Below are 25,457 nucleotides of genomic sequence, written 5' to 3'. Positions count from 1 at the left end.
TATTATTTCACCTGAAAGTTGCTGGTGTAAATCAATTAAAAATTTGATGTGAAAATAAATGATGGATGCTATGGTCAATGCTAATTTTGTAATTTAAAGAAATTTTGCACAATTGGGTAACAAAATACAATTATTATGATTTGGTAACAATTCTACAACTGAACTTCATTGTCCATTTTCAAACATATTTTCTGCTTTGACCAGTATTGACCAAAAGCAATTATTCATCTTAGAACTGGTCCATTTGTTTTCTCATCCATCATTTTATTAGTGTCTTTGATGTGTGCGGAACATGTGCTAACATTAATTTTTAATGTTCAGTGCCTTTATCATTGTTGAGTTTCCCACCACTGACATTGTCCAAAAGTAACATAGCTACAAAAGGGTTGTGTATCCTATAACAAGTGAGTCCTCTCTGAAGACTGCATTGCTTTCACCATCTATAAGGCACAAATCACAATTTCAACGCCTGATGACTCCAATTCTAACAATGCTCATGAAAATCTCCACCATCCATGATAAAGCAGTCCACTAAATTGGCACCCTAATTCTTTAGCATGGTTACAGTGTGTTCCATCCTCAAAATCCACTGCAGTTACTGAAACCACTCAAGTTCAAGTTTATTGTCATATGCACCAAAGATGCAGTGATAGAGATTATTTTGTGAGCATACAAGTTAGATGTTCTCATGCATAGTATACTAAGTAAATCACAGAACAAAAGTGCAGAGACACAGGGAGAGATCAGTTGGTATAGAGTCAAGGTCACATCATTTTACTATTTTGAGGTTCATTCAGAAGTGTGTCCATGAATCTGGTGGTACGTGATCTCACATTCATAATCTGATGTGAGGGAGGTGAAGAGTGTGTGACCAAGGTAGTCTTTTAATATGTTAGCAGTAGGAGTTGTAGATGGAGATGATGGTGGGAGTGAATGTTATTTGATGGCAGTTTCTGGCAATCTTGGCTCGAGTAGTTGCTGCATCATACAGTGAAGCATCCTAATAGGATACTCTTAATGGTACACCTGTAGAAGCTGTTAAGGTGTGCAGATCCTTGCGTTTCTGTGGAAGTAGAGGCATTGGTGCACATTCTTGGCTTTTGCCTTGACTTGAGCGGACCAGAACAGGTTGCTGGAAGTGTTCACCCCTAGGAACTTGAAAGTTTCTCCACTTCAGCATCACTACTGTGGTCTGGGGAGTGAGCTCAGCCTCTCTTCTAGAAGTCTGATAAAACCACCCAAATCTGATGGATACCACAAGGAAATGAAAAGACAGCCACCTGCAGATGGCCTCTCCAAATCTCATCTCGATTTGTAAATATCATCAAAAGTGAGTTGCTGCTTAATATAGGGTTTAATCTTAAACCTAGAAGAATACAGCACAGAAACAAGCCCTTCAGATTTTGTATCGTGATTAATGCAATACTATTACCGCACCAGCGACCCGGCTTCAAATTGGATGCTGTCTGTAAGGAGTTTGTACATTTTCCCTGTGACTGCTTGGGTTGTCTCCAGGGGCTCTAGTTTCCTCCCACCCTCCAAAATGTAGGAGTTTGGTAGGTTAATTGGGTGTGATTGAACTGCACAGGTTTCATCGGCCAGAAGGGCCTTCTATTGTGCAGTATCGTTTAATTTAACTTAAAAATGTAAAATGCCTGTGATGTCTGTGTGCAAACATGATGTCAAATTAAACCAAATTTCTTCAGCCTGCACTTTACCCAAATCCTTCTATTCATGTTTCTCTTCAGAAGTTTCTTAAATGCATTTTTCTTAGTCTGGTCACCTCATACTAGGAAGAATGAGGAAGCTTTAGAAAGGGTGGAGAGAAAACTTACCAGAAAGTGTCCTGGATTAGAGAACATGCATGTCCTTGTATTTAACATTTTTACCCCAGGGGAACAATTCTGACTGCCCTGACTATCTACCCTCTTTGATTTAGAAATTTCTATCAGGTCTCACCCATAGCCTCTGGTCTTCCAAAGAAAACAACCCAAGTTTGTCCATCCTCTCTTACAGCTCATACCCTCTAATTCAGGAAACATCTTGTCAAATTTATTCCGTACCCTTTCGTGAAATGGGTACTGAATCCTCTGTGAGACTTAATGGTATAATTTTATGATCAATATAAATTGACTGTTGGACTCACTTTAGTGAATAAAAATGATATTTTTTGTCCAATATCCTTCCTTCAGACTGCTGGTTTTCAGGAAATTCTGACCGATGTTGAGATTTTAGCTTTGATGGTGGGCTGCCTTTGTCATGATCTTGATCACAGAGGAACAAACAACGCTTTTCAGGAAAAGTAAGTGAAAGATAAACCGATATTTCGCTGATTCAGCATCGAAAGAAAACTGTTTGCTTTTTTATATGGATTACTGTTAAAGCAAACATATTTTCTAATATCAAGCTTCTGTTGCAATTAATGCCAAATAATCAAAGGTAATTGTAAAAGTAAATTTAATATCCGATAAAATACCATGAAAGATGGGCAGGCACAATTATTATAAGTGCATTTTTCATCAAAATATCTTGCAGATGTGAAAATTCTTTACTGACACAAGCCTTTCTATCCTCCATGATTTGTTAAGATGGTAGATTGGACTCAAGATGCAAACTTTGATGGTACTGTAAACATAATGGCTCAAAATAGACCCAAGGCTAATGGAAGTGTTATTTATCTTCAAATGATCCAGCAATTTCAGATTAGGACAGATGCAAGGTTAAATGTGGATTCCAAAAGTTATGCTCTGAAATGGAGTGATCTATACCGTCTGCTCTGATGTTCAAATAAATTTTAATACCTGGATCATGTTTGAAGTTCATTGATGTTTCATTGCTATCAAAATGAATTCAGCTGTCCACAGAAAGTCGAGCCTTATCCATTTCCAAGTAAATGTCTGTCCACTGACTTGAGAAGTACAAATTACTGTCATATTGCCATTCTGGTGTTGAAAATGATCATGCAAATAAGGATTTTAAGCTCAGGTTTTAATTCAAAAAATAAAGAACAAAATATAATAAAAATGATTTAATTGAGTTTAATTTTTTTCCCCTAAACTAATACTTTCTTTCTTCTGATGATTAAACATTTTGCATTTTCTCCTGACTATTTGCATTTTTAATTTAGAAAATCCTTCAGCCTAATCTGATAAAGGAAAAACGTTGTTCCATTTCTTGTTCACTCATATTTCCCTGGCTGTGACAGTATTAATTTTTACTTTTAGCAATGTTCGATGCAAAAGTATTAAAAAGCCAAAACAAGTGTAGCTAATGGCAGGACAGCTGGATTGATTTCTACAGAAAATTATAGACATGTATTGGACACGTGAAATTATCTCGTAATCTGTGATTTTGCAACATTTGAAACTATCCTCATTGATCAAGATGTGAATTTCATATGTGATTATTAATCAAATGCATCTGTTATTCAAATGATCAATTCATATTTTAAAGAAAATTCATTGGTGGCAGAGTTAAATAGAAAGTTCTGTTCATTGCAACTGAGTCATTGCAAACTCAAGAACTTTATATCTATTTAAGATCTAAGCTGGGGTGCAGAGATGAAGTCCGAAGTTGAATGGACATGCAGCTTTTCTCTGCAGACACTGCGAATCCGGCAATTTCATATATTACTGAAGATTACAGGCCAAACCTAAAGTAGCTAGGTGTTGTCATTTGGTGCCAAAAATTAAAATAAGTGAGTGGTTAAAAAAAATTGTGGTGCAGACAGCAACGTGCATTCCTCTGTAAAAGGTGCTATTTTTGTCCACTTCAATGTTTATCATTATTCTTAGCTGAATACTATATATTCATCTGTTCTTCATTGTATATTGGTGATAAATAACTCGGGATCAACTTCACAACAGATGAGAGTGAATAAAGCCCAGCTGGTCATGATTATGAATTTGGTGTATTTTCTGTCAGAGGATCAGACTGTGAGCTCCATTTTTGCTTTACTCTTCCACCAATTTTGGGAGAATTGCATAAAAGCCTTGAAAGGCTTGCTGGGAGAAAGTACACAAATGCACTAGGCCAGTTGCTCATTTCAAAATTCAATACTACTCTAATTGAAGGCTGAAGATTCTGTGGATGAAAGGATGATCTCAAATCCCACGTCCCCTAACATTTGTCTATTGCCAGTATCTGAAGATGATATGTAGACTGCCATCAGGAGAGTGAATCCAAAGAAAGCATCTAATCCAGATGGAGAACATAGCCAAATACTGAAAACCTGTGCTGACCAACTGGCCAATGTATTCACAGATATCTTCAAAAACCTCACTCCAGCAGAGTGTGGTATCCACCAGTTTGAAATAGGTCTAAATCACACCAGTGCCAAGAAGAGTGTGGTAACTTACCAAGTTCTACAGGTTGGTTGTCATATTTAAAAAAAATACGATTATTAATCAGTAGAACTCATAACCACAGTGATTAAATGTTTTAACAGATTGGTGTTAAAGCATATTAGCTCCTGTCTGAGCAACAACCTTTCCAATTTGCCTACTTCAGCAACAGGTCTACAGCAGATGCTATCTCATTGGCTCTACACAAAGCCCTGGAACACCTGGACAGCAAAAATGCATACATCAGGATGTTCTTTATCAACTACAGTTTGGCATTCAACACCATCATTCCCTCAAAACTGATCAGCAAACTTCAAGACCTGGGCATCAACACCTTACTGTCTAATTTGTTCCTGGATGTCCTCACCTTCAGACCCCAATCATGGCAGATTGGTAAGAACATCTCTTCCACAATCTCCATCAGCTCCAGTGCACCATGGGGCTACATGACCATGCCTCTGATCTACTTTACACCAGTGATTGTGTGGCTTGGTATGACAACAAGACAATTTACATTTGCAGACGATACATCAGTAGTGACCTGTATAAAAAGGAATAACGAGTTGCCACACAGGAGGAAGATTGAAAACGTGGCTGAATGGTGTACGAATACCATACTCTCAGTCAAAGTCACCAAGACCAAGGACTTCAGGAAAAGAAAACTAGCCAGGCATACAAGCCAGTGATCATTGGGGGAAATCAGAGGTAGAATGGGTGAGCAAATTTAAATTCATAGGAGTCACGATCTCAAAGGTCCTTTCCTGGATCCAACGTATGAATGTAATTGTGAAAGAAGCACGTCAGTGCCTCAACTTCCTCAGAAGTTTAGTATTTCATTGAAAATCTTGGCAAATGTATACAGATCTATAATTGAAAGTGTGCTGACTGGCTGTTATGGAGGTGGGGGGTGTGGTAGAATACCTCTGAGCTGAAAGACCTGCAAAAGGTAGTGGACACAGGCTTTGAGAACATCTACATGGAATGCTGCCATCGGAGAGCAGCAACAATCATGAAGGATCCATAGCACCCAGGCCTATTCTCTGATCTAGCTGCTGCTATCAGGAAAGAGATGCAGGTGCCACAAGACTCATACCATCAGGAACAGTTGCTACCCTCCACCATCAGATTTCTAAACAACAGATTCAATCAGGGATTCATTTCAAGGCTCTTTCTTTGCATATTATTTATAATTTTTTTCTGCACTGCAGTGTTTGTTTACATATCTCTTTTCTATACATATCTTTTTTTTTCTTGAATTCAATTTACAGTTACCAATAAGTAAAAATTCTGCCTGACCCCCAGCAAAAATATTCTCAGGGTTGTATGTACTCTGACAATAAATCTGAACTTTAAGTGATTATGGAGCTGGATGGCTCAACATCAGACTGTGGGTATGCACCATGTGCCAGCAACTGAGAGGTATAGGAGCAAGAACACATGTTGCCTCCCTCAGGAGGGCAACAGGTCCTTGCTGCAGGGAGACACGTCCACAGATTCACAATTGGGTTGGGCAGGGGCAGTTTTAAGAGGTGAGTAGGATAGTGATGTGTGCTGTTGCTTTCTTGGTAGTCTGTTAGAGGGCAGATTGCTAGGTCCCTGAGAGATCAATTAATCCCTTTGAACACAGCGCCTGCTCTTGTCAAAGCAGCACCCTCCGTTATGCATAAAAGCTGTCTGAACTTCTGAGGTGGTGTTTCTCTGTGTAGATTTTCATGCAAAATCTATCTCTGGGCTCCCATGTGCTTCTTGACACAAGACTTGTAGATTCAAGCAAGTTTATCTGTGCACCAGCAGTTTTGTTATATGAGTATCAATTCTTTCCTGTAGATTACATTTCTCCTTCAGACTCCTTACCTCCTACTGTAAGTATAGCATCATTTTTTGTATTAGAATAATTAAATTGGGAAATCTGAAATAAAACAGTGTTGAAAATGCTCAGAAGATTTTTTTTTTCCCCACTTTCCCAATTCTGATGAGGAGTTTTTGCTCTGAACATTCTGTTTCGCTTTTCACTGATACTGCCAGCCCTGCTGAGCGTTTAGAGCAATTTCTCCTTTTATTTGGTCTTGTGTATGACTTAGCTCTAATGGTAAGCTATCTCCCTCCACACCCCTCTCCTTTGCCAACTCTCATTGCAGCACACATATCTGATGAAATTATTTGCAGGTACTCTTTCTGATCTAACAGAGTTACAGGGAAAAGGTGTGCTTTCTTACACCAATTCAACAAGTTCAGAGAGGTGGGAAGAAGAGGTAAGTTGTGAGAAGGATTATATACTTTTCTACAAATTAGGAGAAAAGATTGCCATTCAATAAAGTCATGCCCGATCTGATTTTAATATCAACTCAACAATTCTGCTTACTCCCTATATCTTTTCACCATCTTGCTTATCAAGAAACTCTTCCTTCAAAATACCCAATATGTGCTTTCCTTGTGCTCACTATCCAAAGACTGGAAACCCACATTGGGGGAGGGGGGGGGGGAGGGAGAGGGGAAAGCCTTAAACTGAAAACTCTTAATTTTAATCTTTGACCCCTGGTTCCAGGTTCACCCATAAGAGGAATCATCTACTCCTCAACCATCACGTCCAAATCTCATTCTTCTTAATTTCAGCAGATACTAGTCTAACCTGACTAACCTCTCATCTTATAGGTGACTACCATTCCAAATATCAGTTTTCTAAACCTTCACCAAAATGATTCCATTAGCATCATTGCTTAAGTAAGAAACCAATACTGTACAAAATATTTCAGATTCTATCTTACCAGCACACAATATAGCTGAAGCATAAACCCCTTAATTTGGACTGCTATGTTAGTTTCCTAGGTATTAATCTTCGCTGAAAAGTGGCAAAGCAGCAGGTATGGATGGAATCCCCCCAGAGGTCTGGAAGGCTGGCGGCAAAACTCTGCATGCCAAACTGCATGAGTTTTTCAAGCTTTGTTGGGACCAAGGAAAACTGCCTCAAGATCTTCGTGATGCCACCATCATCACCCTGTACAAAAACAAAGGCGAGAAATCAGACTGCTCAAACTACAGGGGAATCACGTTGCTCTCCATTGCAGGCAAAATCTTCGCTAGGATTCTACTAAATAGAATAATACCTAGTGTCGCCGAGAATATTCTCCCAGAATCACAGTGCGGCTTTCGCGCAAACAGAGGAACTACTGACATGGTCTTTGCCCTCAGACAGCTCCAAGAAAAGTGCAGAGAACAAAACAAAGGACTCTACATCACCTTTGTTGACCTCACCAAAGCCTTCGACACCGTGAGCAGGAAAGGGCTTTGGCAAATACTAGAGCACATCGGATGTCCCCCAAAGTTCCTCAACATGATTATCCAACTGCACGAAAACCAACAAGGTCGGGTCAGATACAGCAATGAGCTCTCTGAACCCTTCTCCATTAACAATGGCGTGAAGCAAGGCTGTGTTCTCGCACCAACCCTCTTTTCAATCTTCTTCAGCATGATGCTGAACCAAGCCATGAAAGACCCCAACAATGAAGACGCTGTTTACATCCGGTACCGCACGGATGGCAGTCTCTTCAATCTGAGGCGCCTGCAAGCTCACACCAAAACACAAGAGAAACTTGTCCGTGAACTACTCTTTGCAGACGATGCCGCTTTAGTTGCCCATTCAGAGCCAGCTCTTCAGCGCTTGACGTCCTGTTTTGCGGAAACTGCCAAAATGTTTGGCCTGGAAGTCAGCCTGAAGAAAACTGAGGTCCTCCATCAGCCAGCTCCCCACCATGACTACCAGCCCCCCCACATCTCCATCGGGCACACAAAACTCAAAACGGTCAACCAGTTTACCTATCTCGGCTGCACCATTTCATCAGATGCAAGGATCGACAATGAGATAGACAACAGACTCGCCAAGGCAAATAGTGCCTTTGGAAGACTACACAAAAGAGTCTGGAAAAACAACCAACTAAAAAACCTCACAAAGATTAGCGTATACAGAGCCGTTGTCATACCCACACTCCTGTTCGGCTCCGAATCATGGGTCCTCTACCGGCATCACCTACGGCTCCTAGAACGCTTCCACCAGCGTCGTCTCCGCTCCATCCTCAACATCCATTGGAGCGCTTTCATCCCTAACGTCGAAGTACTCGAGATTGCAGAGGTCGACAGCATCGAGTCCACGCTGCTGAAGATCCAGCTGCGCTGGATGGGTCACGTCTCCAGAATGGAGGACCATCGCCTTCCCAAGATCGTGTTATATGGCGAGCTCTCCACTGGCCACCGTGACAGAGGTGCACCAAAGAAAAGGTACAAGGACTGCCTAAAGAAATCTCTTGGTGCCTGCCACATTGACCACCGCCAGTGGGCTGATAATGCCTCAAACCGTGCATCTTGGCGCTTCACAGTTTGGCGGGCAGCAACCTCCTTTGAAGAAGACCGCAGAGCCCACCTCACTGACAAAAGGCAAAGGAGGAAAAACCCAACACCCAACCCCAACCAACCAATTTTCCCCTGCAGCCGCTGCAACCGTGTCTGCCTGTCCCGCATCGGACTTGTCAGCCACAAACGAGCCTGCAGCTGACGTGGACTTTTACCCCCTCCATAAATCTTCGTCCGCGAAGCCAAGCCAAAGAATCTTCGCTAGGATTCTCTTAAATAGAATAATACCTAGTGTCACCAAAAATGTTCTCCCAGAATCACAGTGCGGCTTTTGCTCAAACAGAGGAACTACTGACATGGTCTTTGCCCTCAGACAGCTCCAAGAAAAGTGCAGAGAACAAAACAAAGGACTCTACATCACCTTTGTTGACCTCACCAAAGCCTTTGACACCATGAGTAGGAAAGGGCTTTGGCAAATACTAGAGCGCCTCGGATGCCCCCCAAGGTTCCTCAACATGGTTATCCAACTGCACGAAAACCAACAAGGTCGGGTCAGATACAGCAATGAGCTTTCTGAACCCTTCTCCATTAACAATGGCGTGAAGCAAGGCTGCGTTCTCGCACCAACCCTCTTTTCAATCTTCTTCAGCATGATGCTGAAACAAGCCATCAAAGACCTGTTTACATCCGGTACCGCACGGATGGCAGTCTCTTCAATCTGAGGCACCTGCAAGCTCACACCAAAACACAAGAGCAACTTGTCCGTGAACTACTCTTAGCAGATGATGCCACTTTAGTTTCCCATTCAGAGCCAGCTCTTCAGCGTTTGACGTCCTGTTTTGCGGAAACTGCCAAAATATTTGGCCTGGAAGTCAGCCAGAAGAAAACTGAAGTCCTCCATCAGCCAGCTCCCCACCATGACTACCAGCCCCCCCACATCTCCATTGGTCAACCACTTTACCTATCTCGGCTGCACCATTTCATCAGATGCAAGGATCGACAATGAGATAGACAACAGACTCGCCAAGGCAAATAGTGCCTTTGGAAGACTACACAAAAGAGTCTGGAAAAACAACCAACTGAAAAACCTCACAAAGATAAGCGTATACAGAGCCGTTGTCATACCCACACTCCTGTTCGGCTCCGAATCATGGGTCCTCTACCGGCATCACCTACGGCTCCTAGAACGCTTCCACCAGCGTCGTCTCCGCTCCATCCTCAACATCCATTGGAGCGCTTTCATCCCTAACGTCGAAGTACTCGAGATTGCAGAGGTCGACAGCATCGAGTCCACGCTGCTGAAGATCCAGCTGCGCTGGATGGGTCACGTCTCCAGAATGGAGGACCATCGCCTTCCCAAGATCGTGTTATATGGCGAGCTCTCCACTGGCCACCGTGACAGAGGTGCACCAAAGAAAAGGTACAAGGACTGCCTAAAGAAATCTCTTGGTGCCTGCCACATTGACCACCGCCAGTGGGCTGATAACGCCTCAAACCGTGCATCTTGGCGCTTCACAGTTTGGCGGGCAGCAACCTCCTTTGAAGAAGACCGCAGAGCCCACCTCACTGACAAAAGGCAAAGGAGGAAAAACCCAACACCCAACCCCAACCAACCAATTTTCCCCTGCAGCCGCTGCAACCGTGTCTGCCTGTCCCGCATCGGACTTGTCAGCCACAAACGAGCCTGCAGCTGACGTGGACTTTTACCCCCTCCATAAATCTTCGTCCGCGAAGCCAAGCCAAAGAATCTTCGCTAGGATTCTCTTAAATAGAATAATACCTAGTGTCACCAAAAATGTTCTCCCAGAATCACAGTGCGGCTTTTGCTCAAACAGAGGAACTACTGACATGGTCTTTGCCCTCAGACAGCTCCAAGAAAAGTGCAGAGAACAAAACAAAGGACTCTACATCACCTTTGTTGACCTCACCAAAGCCTTTGACACCATGAGTAGGAAAGGGCTTTGGCAAATACTAGAGCGCCTCGGATGCCCCCCAAGGTTCCTCAACATGGTTATCCAACTGCACGAAAACCAACAAGGTCGGGTCAGATACAGCAATGAGCTTTCTGAACCCTTCTCCATGAACAATGGCGTGAAGCAAGGCTGCGTTCTCGCACCAACCCTCTTTTCAATCTTCTTCAGCATGATGCTGAAACAAGCCATCAAAGACCTGTTTACATCCGGTACCGCACGGATGGCAGTCTCTTCAATCTGAGGCACCTGCAAGCTCACACCAAAACACAAGAGCAACTTGTCCGTGAACTACTCTTTGCAGATGATGCCACTTTAGTTTCCCATTCAGAGCCAGCTCTTCAGCGTTTGACGTCCTGTTTTGCGGAAACTGCCAAAATATTTGGCCTGGAAGTCAGCCAGAAGAAAACTGAAGTCCTCCATCAGCCAGCTCCCCACCATGACTACCAGCCCCCCCACATCTCCATTGGTCAACCACTTTACCTATCTCGGCTGCACCATTTCATCGGATGCAAGGATCGACAACGAGTTAGACAACAGACTCGCCAATGCAAATAGCGCCTTTGGAAGACTACACAAAAGAGTCTGGAAAAACAACCAACTAAAAAACCTCACAAAGATTAGCGTATACAGAGCTGTTGTCATACCCACACTCCTGTTCGGCTCCGAATCATGGGTCCTCTACTGGCATCACCTACGGCTCCTAGAACGCTTCCACCAGCGTTGTCTCCGCTCCATCCTCAACATTCATTGGAGCGACTTCATCTCCAACATCGAAGTACTTGAGATGGCAGAGGCCGACAGCATCAAATCCACGCTGCTGAAGATCCAACTGCACTGGGTAGGTCACATCTCCAGAATGGAGGACCATCGCCTTCCCAAGATCGTGTTATTATGGCGAGCTCTCCACTGGCTACCGAGACAGAGGTGCACCAAAGAGGTACAAGTACTGCCTAAAGATATCTCTTGGTGCCTGCCACATTGAATACCACCAGTGGGCTGATATCGCCTCAAACTGTGCATCTTGGCACCTCACAGTTCGGCAGGCAGCAACCTCCTTTGAAGAAGACCGCAGAGCCCACCTCACTGACAAAAGACAAAGGAGGAAAAACCCAACACCCAACCCCAACCAACCAATTTTCCCTTGCTACCGTGTCTGCCTGTTCCGCATCGGACTTGTCAGCCACAAACGAGCCTGCAGCTGACGTGGACATTACCCCTCCATAAATCTTTGTCCGCGAAGCCAAGCCAAAGAAAGAATTATACTACCCCATCAGGCTTTTGCAAATAAATGTACTACAATTTCTAGATTCCTCTGCATTTAAAAACTCAGGATTTTTCAGCATTTAGATTATATGCTTCCTTTTTATTTCCATGTCAAAATAGATCCTTTCATATTTTCCCCAAATTGCATTGCATTTGCCAGATTTTTGGATTCTGACTTAACCCAGAATATACTCTGTGTTGATATGAGTACAGGATAGGATGGAGCATATCTAGGTCACATCCAGGTTCTGACTGACTGGAATTTTTGATAGATGAGTGATGGAGATAGATGAATTAGGCAAAATTTGATAGAAATGGGTGCTGTTGGCTGTCACTATTTTCCCTCAAGATTTTGGTAAAGCCAGTGAAGGGGCTCTCACAACATTGTTTGGTGGGGAGTTTGCAGGATATAGACAAGTTGACAATGAAGAAAGAAGAATACATTTCTTTATCAGGATTGTGCATAACTTGCAAAGAAACTTGACCATTCCATGATCCACTAGGTTGCAGGGATATGGTGATGGAAAATAATTGTATATATGCATTTGCTATATAAAGTAGTCATTGGCTGGAACTATAAATGATTAGCGTTGTGCTAATCAAGTGGGTTAGTTTGGTGTGACATATTAATGAGGGTAATTATGCAAAGGAGGGATATGCTAATTGCATATACTGAACTTCACCATGTGAGGTTTGGATTGTTTCTATGTCTTCAGGTGGTGCATGCAATTAGCTCTGTTACACATGATCAGATGTAGTTCAGTGGGTTCACAGAGAAACAAATCTAGTCACAGGCTAAATAAGCAAAGGACAATATTTATTGCACACATAGGGAAATAATAACTGGGAAGACACAAAACAACAGTTGTTACTTCAAATAATGCAAGCAATCACATTGGATACAGCAATCTCTAATACCAGTGGCTGCTTTCTCACCCACACAGTACTATTCAGTAACTCTTACTATACAGGGACTTCAACACATACTCCTAGTTCCCCGTTCCAACAGGGTACAGCTCAATAGTAAATATTCCCACATAATACTACAGTCCTGATCTAAGTGTAGAGCACACCTTAGCAACAATGCCTCCAGCAATGTCCACAGTTTGTAATGTAGTATAGAGCAGCATGAAATGAAATGAGATGAAATGAAATGAGATAGACAACAGACTCGCCAAGGCAAATAGCGCCTTTGGAAGACTACACAAAAGAGTCTGGAAAAACAACCAACTGAAAAACCTCACAAAGATAAGCGTATACAGAGCCGTTGTCATACCCACACTCCTGTTCGGCTCCGAATCATGGGTCATCTACCGGCACCACCTACGGCTCCTAGAACGCTTCCACCAGCGTTGTCTCCGCTCCATCCTCAACATCCATTGGAGCGCTTACACCCCTAACGTCGAAGTACTCGAGATGGCAGAGGTCGACAGCATCGAGTCCACGCTGCTGAAGATCCAGCTGCGCTGGATGGGTCACATCTCCAGAATGGAGGACCATCGCCTTCCCAAGATCGTGTTATATGGCGAGCTCTCCACTGGCCACCGTGACAGAGGTGCACCAAAGAAAAGGTACAAGGACTGCCTAAAGAAATCTCTTGGTGCCTGCCACATTGACCACCGCCAGTGGGCTGATAATGCCTCAAACCGTGCATCTTGGCGCCTCACAGTTTGGCGGGCAGCAACCTCCTTTGAAGAAGACCGCAGAGCCCACCTCACGAACAAAAGGCAAAGGAGGAAAAACCCAACACCCAACCCCAACCAACCAATTTTCCCTTGCAACCGCTGCAATCGTGTCTGCCTGTCCTGCATCGGACTTGTCAGCCACAAACGAGCCTGCAGCTGACGTGGACTTTTTACCCCCTCCATAAATCTTCGTCCGCGAAGCCAAGCCAAAGAAGAAGAAGAAGATAGAGCAGCATATGTAGTCAGGACCAAGAATGAGCTCCTGTGTGTAGTAGGATTTTAAAATGTAGGAAGTTGGGAAGTCCAACCCAGGTAATCAAGAAGTGATTTAAAGGGGCCAATGGTCAAGTGAGCACTAATGGGTGGGCAGAGTACAACCTTGATTGGCAGGTTATGCAACTTCCAACTAGGTTCCAGATAGAGGCCAAATAACCCTCCACAATCCCACCTGGTTTCAGACAGAGAGGCCACATGACTCTCCACAATCCACATTCCCACAAGGTTCTAGACGGAGAGACCACATGACCCTCCACAATCCACACTAATCTCTCCACCTGTCTCCTTGTAGAAATTACTTTTTAATTCTTCGTCAAAGAATTCCAGTGTGGTATTGGAAATATAGACCTTGCTTCTTTCTGTGTTGTTCCATCCATTATATAATGCTACAGTCATTTTCAGAAAAACTTCCACTATTTGCAACAACCTCATTTTGTCTCGTAAAGAGACACAGGCTGGCTTTAAGCAGCACCAATTAACTTGAACTGGTGATATGCATAGGCTGCGCCCTTCAGATGCATTGAAGGCCTGCAAGTGCTCAAAATACAGGTTGGTTATAAGACAGTGTGAATTTTGTCTGAGTAAATTGCATTTCCTGAGGTCAACACCTGATTTTCTACATGATTCCTTTCAAATATGAAATAATTAATTCCAAGTATGTAAAATTATAAGATTTTTTTTTAATGATATAATTAACACAAAAAGAATAAATTTCTGGAAGATTTTCTGGGATGGGATTTCGTTGCCGATATAAAGCATTACTCTTTCTGCCACCACTCTGCTGCTTGCTGACTATTTCCAGGATTTCTTGTATTAATCAGATTTCTGACATCCATAGTATTATAAAATTTAGTTATATTTTATATTAAATTGAATTAAAGATGAAGAAGTCACTTTATTTCACCTGTGAACTTATGTTCAAGTTTCAGAAGTTTTAGGAATAATTTTGGGGGAAATGGCACATTTGCTCATCGACAATGATTTGGAGCATTCACTTATACAAGCAGAAAGCTGAGTTTACATTGATCAGTATAAATACTGTATATTAAACATGAATACAATGTATGTTGTCTCCTTTCTGTGTTTAATTCCTCGTCTTATTTAATTCCATGCGTGGGAAATTAACTCATTAACTATTAATATAAAATATTAAGAATGAAGAAAATTGGAACATGCTCATGCACATTTTATTGTTTAATTGAAATTAAGATTTTTGTGAAGGTCTTAGCACAAGTTAGCAAAAAAGTAACCCTCAAGATTTACTCTAAGGTCAAGACAACATTAAACTTTAAGCTTGTTATAAATTGAAGTCATTCCTCAGTATGCTGGTATATGTGAGCCCGCAGGTACATGTGCTGTTTAAGATTATGATACCTATATGTTTGTAAAATGATTATCTTTGATATCAGCAACTGGCAGGAACAACTGTATATCTTTAGGATCTAAGCGTAACAAAAATATTATGTAACCCACCATGATATTCAGTATCAGAATAAGAAGCGGAAGCAATTAAGATTGAGATCATTTTGCACACATGCTTTTGTCATTGATATGAGTAGCACCTGGAACTGTTAAAACTATTTTGCTGAGGATAATCTGGAGCAGCAGGAAAGCGCTCAAAATTATATAATTGGCAATTCTAATTCCTTGAATTTCTCCACCATAAAAAGTGGAGCATAGAATTGATGCTCCATTGCTGTAGCATAAGCTTTTGTGAAAGTTCAGGATGTCAGAACCTGAAAATCATAGTTAAATTGTAGGAAAAGAAGGTTCAGATTATGCACTAAACTTTCATTAGAATTTGTGTGTTCTCCCAAAGTTTGCTTTTGGGTATGTGTCTGTGCTATTGTCACAACTCACCGGAGGCTTAATCGAACTGGCTCGGGAGGTTCCGACTGACGTCATGATGTCACAATGCGATGACATCATTTAGAACACGCGGGGTTTTAAAAAGCTGCAGGTGACTGAGCAAATGACTTTTACTGAATTTCGACTCGACTACGTCTGATCATTTTCTCGTTCTTCATTTCATACTGCGACACAGTTGTTACATCGGTGACCCCAACGGGCCCAAACAGATTTTGGACCCAACGTGGACAACGCAGCAGTTTCGCTCAAACTGCCTGTCTTTTGGACCACTCAACCTGAAGTTTAGTTGGGACAGGTTGAGGTGCAGTTCCAAATTCGCAAGATAGAAATGGACACCAGTAAGTACTATCATGTGGTAAGCACCCTCAACCAGGACACGGCCAGTCGAGTAGTGGATTTCCTTTGGGACCCATCAGCTCTCGTCAGGTATGAAGCCCTAAAAGCCCTCGTCTCCGCATTTACAGTCTCTCGTGATGCAAGCGAGCTGCATGGCTCCTCCGTATCAATGGTCTGGGGGACCGCACACCTTCGGAGTTAATGAACAACCTGTTGTCACTGGCAGGCAGCTATAGCCCTTACTTGCTCTTCGAGTAATTTTTTTTTAGAGCATATGCCATAAGACATCTGCCTCATGTGGACTGATGAGGACTTTGATAACCCTTGAACTATTTTCTAAAATTGACAGTGTGCAGGTACCACCTGTAAACCCAGAGGATATACCCAAGACCACAATCATAACACCATTTAGCCTCTTCAAATTTTTGAGAATGCCTTTTAGGCTCAAAAATACTACACAAGCATTCCAACAACTGATGGACACAGTGGGACGTTTTCACATGTTTGAACGACATACTTGTTGCCAGCCACTCCCATAACGAGCACCTGTAGCATCTGTGTTAATTCTGCCATCACCTACAGCAGTTCAGGGTAACTGTGAACCCTTCCAAGAACAAATTCAGTAGCCGGGGTATCGTTCCATTGCCTAGAAAGGTGGAATCCATCCTCAAATTCATGAGGCCTGATACTATCACAGGACTCCAGGAATTTGTGGGGATGGTTAATTTCTTTTATCGCTTTCTACCCTCTGCAGCTCATATAATGAAACCCTTCTTTAACCTCATGTCTAGCGATGCCAAAGAACTTGAGAGGACAAAGACGACAGTAGCATTCCAGCAGATCAAGGATGCTCTAGCAAAGGCAACATTGCTGGTCAATCCACAAATGATGCACCAAACACCTTGACCATAGACACATCCAATACGACAGTAGGCAAGGTGTTGGAACAGTACACCAATGGACAATGGAAGGCTCTAACATTTTTTAGAAGGCACCTCTGGAAACAAAATACAGCACATTCAATAAGGAACTGCTGGCACTGTACCTAACGGTCAGAGACTTCTGCTATTTCTTTGGAAGGCAGGGACTTCACAGTTTTTACTGACCACAAACCGCTAACGTTCACCTTCACAAAGGCATCAGATCCCTGGTCAGCCCACCAGCAATGCCATCTATCTTGCGTATCCGAGTTTTCAACCAGGGTTAAATATATCTCTGGTAAGAGAAATGTGCCAGCTGATGACCTGTCCCGCTCCTTCATTCAAGCAGTACGTGCCCACTCTGTGTGTAGACTACACGACGCTTGCCAAAGCTCATCACCAGGACGACAAACTCCTAGCTTATAGAACTGCTGTCATGAGCCTGCAACTCAAGGATGTAGCCTTTGGACTGCAAGGTACCACTCTCCTGTGCAACGTTTCCACAGGTCAACCTCACATTATCATCTCTGCTGTGTGCAGATGTTGCATTTTTTGATGCCATTCGTGGATTGTCCCACCCTTTAATTCAAGCGATGATCCGCCTGAGAGTGGACAAGTTTGTATGGCATGGGCTCAAAAAGCAGGTCACATACTGGGCAAAGATGTGTGCAGACTGGACAAGTGTAAAGGTACCACTTCAACCTTTCCAACCATCGCAGTCCCGATTTGACCACATGCATGTTGACATTGTCAGACTGCTTTTGGTGTCACGAGGGTCTAGGTACTTGTTAACGATCATCAACAGATTCACTAAATGGCTGGGGGGGCGGTTCCTATGATAGACTCATTGACTGATTTGTGCACCAGAGCTTTTATTTCTGCCTGGGTATCTCAGTTCGCCCTATCCACACATGTCACCTCCGACAGAGGCCCGCAATCTACCTCTGCACTCTGGGCGCTTTGTCGCGATTGCTGGGAATGCAGCTGATCCACATGACAGTCTACCACCCACAGTCAAATGCCCTGGTGGAGCAATTCCATAGGCACATGAAGATTGCATTGATGGCCCACCTCCAGAGACATGGTTGGGCAGATGAGCTGCCCTGGATCCTCCTGGGAAAAGTAACAGTACCCAAGGAGGATCTCAACTCTTCATCAGCAGAGTTAGTTTATGGAGCCCTGTTCATTGTACCTGAGGAGTTCATGCCCGCAGGAGGCGCTACCGACTGTAGTCTTAGATAGACTGCGGGAGTAGCTTGTAAAATTGGCCCCAGTTCTCAAGTCAAGGCGTGGAACAATGACACCCTTCATCCCTAAGGAACTCCAGGACTGTGAGTTTTTGTTTGTGCATAGAGGTGCACATGGGCCACCCTTACAGAGGCCATATGAGGGCCTCTTCATAGTGCTATGAAACAATCGTACAACTTGTGTACTGGACATTGAGGGGCATCTAAAGACATTTGCGTTTGACCAACTGAAGCCTGTTCATCTCGTCCTTTATCAGCCCTAGCCATGATCACCGATGCGAAGGCACGGACAACTGCCCAAGAGTGGTGGACTGTAATGGCACTAGACATTTAGCTTCCTATTGCCAGTTTGGGGGGGGGGAGGAGCATGTAGTGGCTCTCCGGAGGCTTAATTGAACCGGCTTGGGAGGTTCTAAATGATGTCATGATGTCACAATGCAATGATTTCATTTGGTACGCAGTGGGGGGGGGGGGGTTTAAAAGCTGCAGGTGACTGAGTAAAACGACTTCTACTGAACTTTGACTTGACCACGTCTGATCATTTCCTCACTCTTCATTTCGCGCTGCAACACAGTTGCTACAGGATGACAATTCTAATTCTAATTCTTTGAATTTCTCCACCATAAGAGGTGCCGTAGCATAAGCTTTTGTGAAAGTTCAGGGTGCCAGACCTGAAAATCATATTTAAATTGTAGGAAAAGAAGATTCAGATTATGCACTAAACTTCCATTTGAATTTGTGTGTTCATCCAAAGTTAGTTATTGTCTGTGCTAGATTTTATTAAGTGAACAAAGAGAAGCTGGGAGGACTCAACAGGTTATGCAGCTGGCATACAGCAAATGGTCAGTCAACAGTTTGAAATACTGTCTGATCATTTCTATCTATGGATGCTGCCTGATCTTCTGAGTCCCTCCACCTTCTGAGAATTGCAAGAACTGAAGATGCTGGGATCTTGAGTGAACAAAGAGGTGTAGGAAGTGTCATCTCATCATTTCTCTCCACTGATGCTGCAAAACCTCTGGAGTCCTCCCAGTTTCTCTTTGTTTAGTCAAGATCCCAGCATCTGCATCTCTTGCATTTCTCTGCATTTTATTTACTTGGGTATATCTTTCAAGATTACAATCCATTGTTTGGTTATAAACAATGAAGCATCTGAACATCTTGGATGTAAAAGCTGTAGAGATATCTCCCACTTTTAGTTAGCTGCGTTAAGAAAATATGAATAATTGATTATGACATTTGTACATACAAAATTAATCTTCTAAATGGAATAATAGTAACATTTAATAATATTTCAAAAATATATTGAAATAATTTTCCTTGTTTAAAATACTTGCATATAGTTATTTGAACACTAGATGGCCCATCAGAGAGTAAGAACACATTTGGAATTACGATTCTGTAAATTTCGACATCCTCTCCAAAAGCTTAATATCTCTCCTAAAGTACTATATAAAGAACTAGCTGCAAGAGGTTGGAATTATCTCCTGTTTATAAAGTTTTAATATAACTGGTTACTTATAAGTGAAGTATCCTAAATCAATTTTTACCAGATTTTTAAAAGCACCCTGTTAATTTTAAACATGTGGACACATCCATCTTGTATTGCATTTCCTTTTCAAATTGTACCATTTCATTCATTTTGACTTTTTCATTTTTCTGTCTAAAATGAAGGGCAATATATTCAAAGTAATTGAGAATCCACAAACATAAAACACCATTTTGAAAAAAGGTTTGCAACCATATAAAGTTCAAGTTTACTTTCACATTGAGAAGGGTTCTTCCCCAAGTGGTCTAGAGAGTCAACACTACCATTCGTACAGTTGGGCAAAAACAGTTTCTGTCATAAGCTTATGATGAAGGTGATCAATTAATGCACAGCAAGGGTAGCATGAGAGAACTATTATAGGGATCATTCAATAGTCAAATGGGTGTGAGGAAGAAACTGTGTTTAATCCTCTTGGGTTCTGCAGAAGAGCTGGAGGCAAATCTATGGACACTTTGTCCACTCTTTTGCTTCTCTTTCTCTGACTGACTGTGAGTCTAACTGTCAGAACTATAAGAGGCGCTTAGGCAATTCCTAACAGTGGCGAATCTGTCTGCCTTGCAGCAGGCAAAAATAAATTTAATGTAATATGACACTGTTTTATTACTATGACAATAAATTCAACCCTGAATTTCAAATCTTGCTCTTCAACAGTCTTGAAACTTTTCCTGATGGGAGGATGAAGAGAAAGGTCTGACTAGAATGGGTGTTTCGTTCAGTGCTGCATTTCCTAGGTAGTGGGCAGAGTTGATGTTCTCAGTGGTATTTACCATGTTCTGTAGCTTCTCCAATCTTGAGTAGAGCAGTGCTCATACCGATGCACCCAGCTATAGTGTGTTTTAATGGTGCACCAGCAGAAGTTGTTGAGGAACATGCGGACAGTCCTGAACTTCATTTGTTTTTGAAAATAGTAGAGGTGTTGGCATGCTTTATGGTAGTTATTGTAACTAATAGTTTTGTTGAACGGAGTTTGTGGTGCAAAGCTTCTTTCTTGAAATTCATATCAACCTACTTAGGTAAATTAATTGAAGTGACCAAGTCTTATTTTCTTGATGCAATTGACATGAGGACCATAATTTCCCTGTCAGCAATGAGTCTAGGGGTATGCTCGAGGGGAAGGGGAGCTGGAGTACAATGGTGAATTGGGAGATGGATGATACCTTTTGGGAAGGGAAACATGGTGAAAGGACAGATCAATATTGTACACAGCCAGGCCTTCCCATTTGTCATACAGTTAAATATTGTTCAGAATTATATTAATGAGTTTGTATACTTGCACTCAGGATCCCTCAGAATATTATACCTTGCGTGTGCATTTCACTGGTCATCCTGACACTAGTTTTGTTTTATTGGAATCCCGCACAAAGAAACAGGGCTGAAATGCTACTGGGAAAAGTTTGTGGCCTGTGGTGTTGATATCCTCTGAAAGTAAAATATTTGGTCCATGGTTATGGTTGGAACATGATGTTTTTTTGATTCCAATATGGCTGTCTCCCATCGACACACAATTAAAGACAAACCACCCAAATGTTTGAACAAACCTGTTCCTGACCAAAGAATACTTGATGTTACAACTGGTGGGGGGAGATGATTGGCATTTCTCAGCACTTGTAGCTCTATAAATCACAATAGAATACATTTGGAACAATAGTGGCTATGGAAACACAGTAAACCTTTTTTTTTGCTTATTTAATAGACTTCTTTAAAGTGGGGATCTGTATATGAAGATTCTGCACAGAATATTTGGTATATCAAGCTGGTATATCAGTTAAGTCAGAATGTTTGTATATGTAAGGGACTTCATTCTTAATAATTTAAATTATAAGGATCACATAGAATTATCTGGAATTTAAAGTGCAGAAACAAGCCATTCAGCTCATATGATCAGTGGCAATGTGTATTTTCAACTCAAGCATCCTTCCACTTCTTCCAATCCCATTGATGACCTTATGAATGTAGTGAATGCAGTGTCACATCCCAACCCCACTTCACAGCAAATCCACAAATTGCAATGGTTCTCAAAACTGTAATATTAACCTGTCATGATAATGAATATGCATGAGATGTATGCAGATAGAGGTTGAGCTATTAACCTGACCGGAAGTGAGAGGGCATGCGAGCATTGTATGCAAGCGCGAAATGGTGGAATAATGGAAGCAGAGAAATAAAGACACGCTGATGTTCAACAGGTAAATCATGTGTTGATGGTGTTATGAATTTCATATTTCGGGCCACAAATGTGACATTGGCAATGAGGAGAAACATTTTGGATTTTGAATCTGTGGCTTTGAGCTGGAACGTTTCATCATGGCAGTCACTGGAGCTGAATTTCTAGCACTTCGCGGTGTTCCTCATTTTGACCCGAAGGGCGATGCAAGCACTGTAAGCATGAAGTGGAAGGCATGGCTTGAAGAGTTCGAAGCTTACGCCGATAGTCGTGGCCTATTTCTCGATGGGAGTACGGCGGAGCAGAAAGCGCAGCGGAGGGCGTTACTTCTCTTCACCGCAGGACCTGCAGTTCGGGAAACTTTTAAGACGCTTTTGAATACTGGAAGGAAGGAGGAATACCAGAAAGCTGTAGATGCATTGAATGCACACTATGTAGTGACACCGAATGCCACATTTCAACGCCATTTGTTTCGCAAAACAAAACAGGAAGATGGGGAAACAGTCGCCCAGTACGTGACGAGATTGCGACAGTTGGCTGTTGAATGCAATTACGTGGCAGCTGAATTGGACAACCAGTTATTGGATCAAGTCGTGCAGCACTGCAGATCAGACAAACTCACAAGGCAATTGCAGGAAAAAGGAGGTGAGTTGAAACTTACCAATGCTTTAGCAATTGCTGCTGCATTAGAGGCTGTTGAGGGGCAATTTCATACCATGAAACTGAAAGACAACTCAAGCCAGCCCACTAAAGACGAAGTTGGTCAACAAGTAAATAGGCTCTCGCATAGCCATAGCCAGCCAAGAAATATGCCGACACGTGACTTGGAGTGTTACAGATGTGGAGACAGAGGTCATTTTGGAAATGACCCATGCTGCCCAGCGAAAGGCAAAGTTTGTAGAAAGTGTGGAGGTAAAGACCACTTTGCAAAGAAGTGCAAAAGGAAGTCAAATGCAAACCAGAATGGGAAGAGTACAGCTTCTAAGGGCAAAGCTTGGGGGAAAGGAAAGTCTCCTGGAAAGAAAGGCACTATTCGCCATAGAAGGTGACCCAGAAAGTGACGATGATGACGACAACCAGGATGGGCAGAAGTACTATCAGTTTACATTGAATGATGACCATCATGAGAAAGTCCCAGTGATAATTGGTGGTGTGACAGTTCCGGTCATTGTAGACTCAGGCAGTGACAGTAATGTAATTGACCGGCACTTATGGGAGAAATTGAAATAAAATGATCATTTGTACATCAAAGTGTTCAAAGAAACTGTATCCATACACAGCAACTAAGCCATTGCAGACCATTGGATGTTTCACTGCGACTGTTGAAGCTGGTGACAAGCACACCGAAGCAGAGTTTGTTGTCATAGACGAGAGGGGAGAACCATTGCTGAGTAGACGCACGGCGCAAGATCTGGCAATACTTCATATTGGAGCTCATGTTAATTCAGTTCAGTCATACGAGGATATGAAGCAAGAATTCCCCGCAGTTTTCCAGGGAGTAGGAAAGCTGAAAGGTTGACAACTAAAGCTAGCAGTGGACAAAACAGTCAAACCCAAGGCGCAACCAGTGCGCAGAACCCCATTTGGACTTCGTGGGAAAGTCAAGGCCAAAATCAAAGAGTTGATTGATCAAGACATTATTGAACCTGTAGAACATTTAACGCAGTGGGTCAGCCCACTAGTGATCGTGCCCAAACCAAATGATGACATGAGACTCTGTGTTGATATGAGGATGGCCAATGAAGCTATAATTCGAGAACAACACCCAATACCAACAGTAGAAGAAGTACTCTAGGAGTTAACAACCAGTCAGGTGTTCTCAAAAATCGATTTAAAATGGGGCTATCATCAACTAGAGCTGGACCCAGAATCTAGGGACATGACAACATTTGTGACTCATTGTAGATTGTACCGGTTCAAGAGGCTATCGTTCGGCATCAATGCATCTCCTGAGATCTACCAGTACGAAATCCATCGAGTGATTCAAGGCATTCCTGGAGTCGCCAACATTTCTGATGACATCATAGTCCATGCAGCTATACAGGAAGAGCATGACAGATGGTTGAGGATTGTGCTATCCAGACTACAGGGGGCAGGCCTTACTGTGAATGGAGACAAGTGCCAGTTTGGTGTCTCAGAGTTGGACTTCATGGGACACAGGCATACACGGGAAGGACTGAACCCAGCTGATGCCAAGGTGAAAGCTGTTGCCGATGCACGTGAACCCCAGAATGCAACGGAGATGTGGAGTTTCTTGGGATTGGTCAATTATTGCGCAAAGTTCATCTCTAACTTTGCTACACTGGCAGAACCACTGAGGAAACTAACCAGGAAAGGTGTACCATTCCATTTTGGCCCTGAGCAGAAGGAACCATTCACAGCTCTGAAACAAAGTCTGATGAATGCCGATACTCTTGGGTATTATGATCCGGATGTACCAACCAAAGTCATAGCGGATGCTAGCCCTGTTGGTTTAGGAGCTGTGTTGGTCCAAATGCATGATGAGGGACCAAGAATCATTGCCTATGCCAGCAGATCTTTGACAGACATTGAAAGGAGATATTCTCAGACAGGGAAAGAAGCACTCGGACTTGTATGGGCCTGCGAGAGATTCCATGCATATTTGTATGGCATTGAATTTGAACTCATCACGGACCATAAACCATTGGCAGTGATCTATGCCGCCAGGTCCAAACCATGTGCCAGGATAGAACGATGGGTGCTCAGACTCCAACCGTACAAGTACAGGGTAGTCCACATTACTGGGAAAGCGAACATTGCTGATCCGCTGTCCAGATTGTTGAAAGATGGATGCCCACAATCCAAATCAGAACTGGGGACAGAAGCAGAGAGATTTGTACGCTTCGTAGCTATCCAGTCGACACCGGGAGCTGTGACAATGAGGGAAGTCGAGAGAGAGTCCGAACATGACCCAAAACTCATGGAAGTTAGAGAATGTATCCAAAGTGGACAATGGGACAAGTGCACTCACAAGGCATATGTTCCCATTAGAGATGAACTTTGTTGCATCGGGCAGTGTGTGTTGAGGGGTGGTAGATTGGTGATACCACAGAGGTTGAGACCGAAGACCATATCATTAGCTCATGAAGGACACCTAGGTATTGTTGGTACCAAGCAAAACCTCAGGAGTAAAGTATGGTGGCCAGGTTGTGATAAAGACGCGGAGAAATTCGTCAAAACCTGCCATGGGTGTCAACTCACAAGTAGGAGTAATCCCCCAGAGCCGATCCGGAGTACGCAACTCCTGACAGGACCGTGGATCGATGTAGCTGTTGATTTTCTCGGACCTTTACCAACTGGCGAGTCAATCATGGTAGTGGTGGACTACTACACCAGATACTATGAGTACTCTGTGATGAGGTCAACGACCACTGAAAAAAACGATACAAGCATTGGCAGAGATTTTCGCGAGACATTGATTGCCTGTTACGCTATACTCTGACAATGGTCCACAGTTCATCTCAGAG

At 42.8% G+C, this 25,457-nt stretch overlaps 1 protein-coding gene across 5 annotated transcripts in view; it reads left to right on the top strand.

Moving 5' to 3' along the window:
- Window positions 1-25,457, top strand: part of LOC138751620 (dual 3',5'-cyclic-AMP and -GMP phosphodiesterase 11A-like) — a 272,213-nt gene that overhangs the window by 184,114 nt on the left and 62,642 nt on the right. For all 5 annotated transcript variants that reach the window (XM_069914141.1, XM_069914140.1, XM_069914143.1 and 2 more), the window contains one exon: window positions 2,193-2,302. In XM_069914141.1, coding sequence (XP_069770242.1) covers window positions 2,193-2,302 — 110 coding nt within the window. The remainder of the gene's footprint in view (window positions 1-2,192; window positions 2,303-25,457) is intronic.

The sequence above is a fragment of the Narcine bancroftii genome, chromosome 1, assembly GCF_036971445.1.
Source record: "Narcine bancroftii isolate sNarBan1 chromosome 1, sNarBan1.hap1, whole genome shotgun sequence".
NCBI classification, from domain to species: domain Eukaryota; kingdom Metazoa; phylum Chordata; class Chondrichthyes; order Torpediniformes; family Narcinidae; genus Narcine; species Narcine bancroftii.
This window is presented reverse-complemented; position numbering and strand designations above follow the sequence as displayed.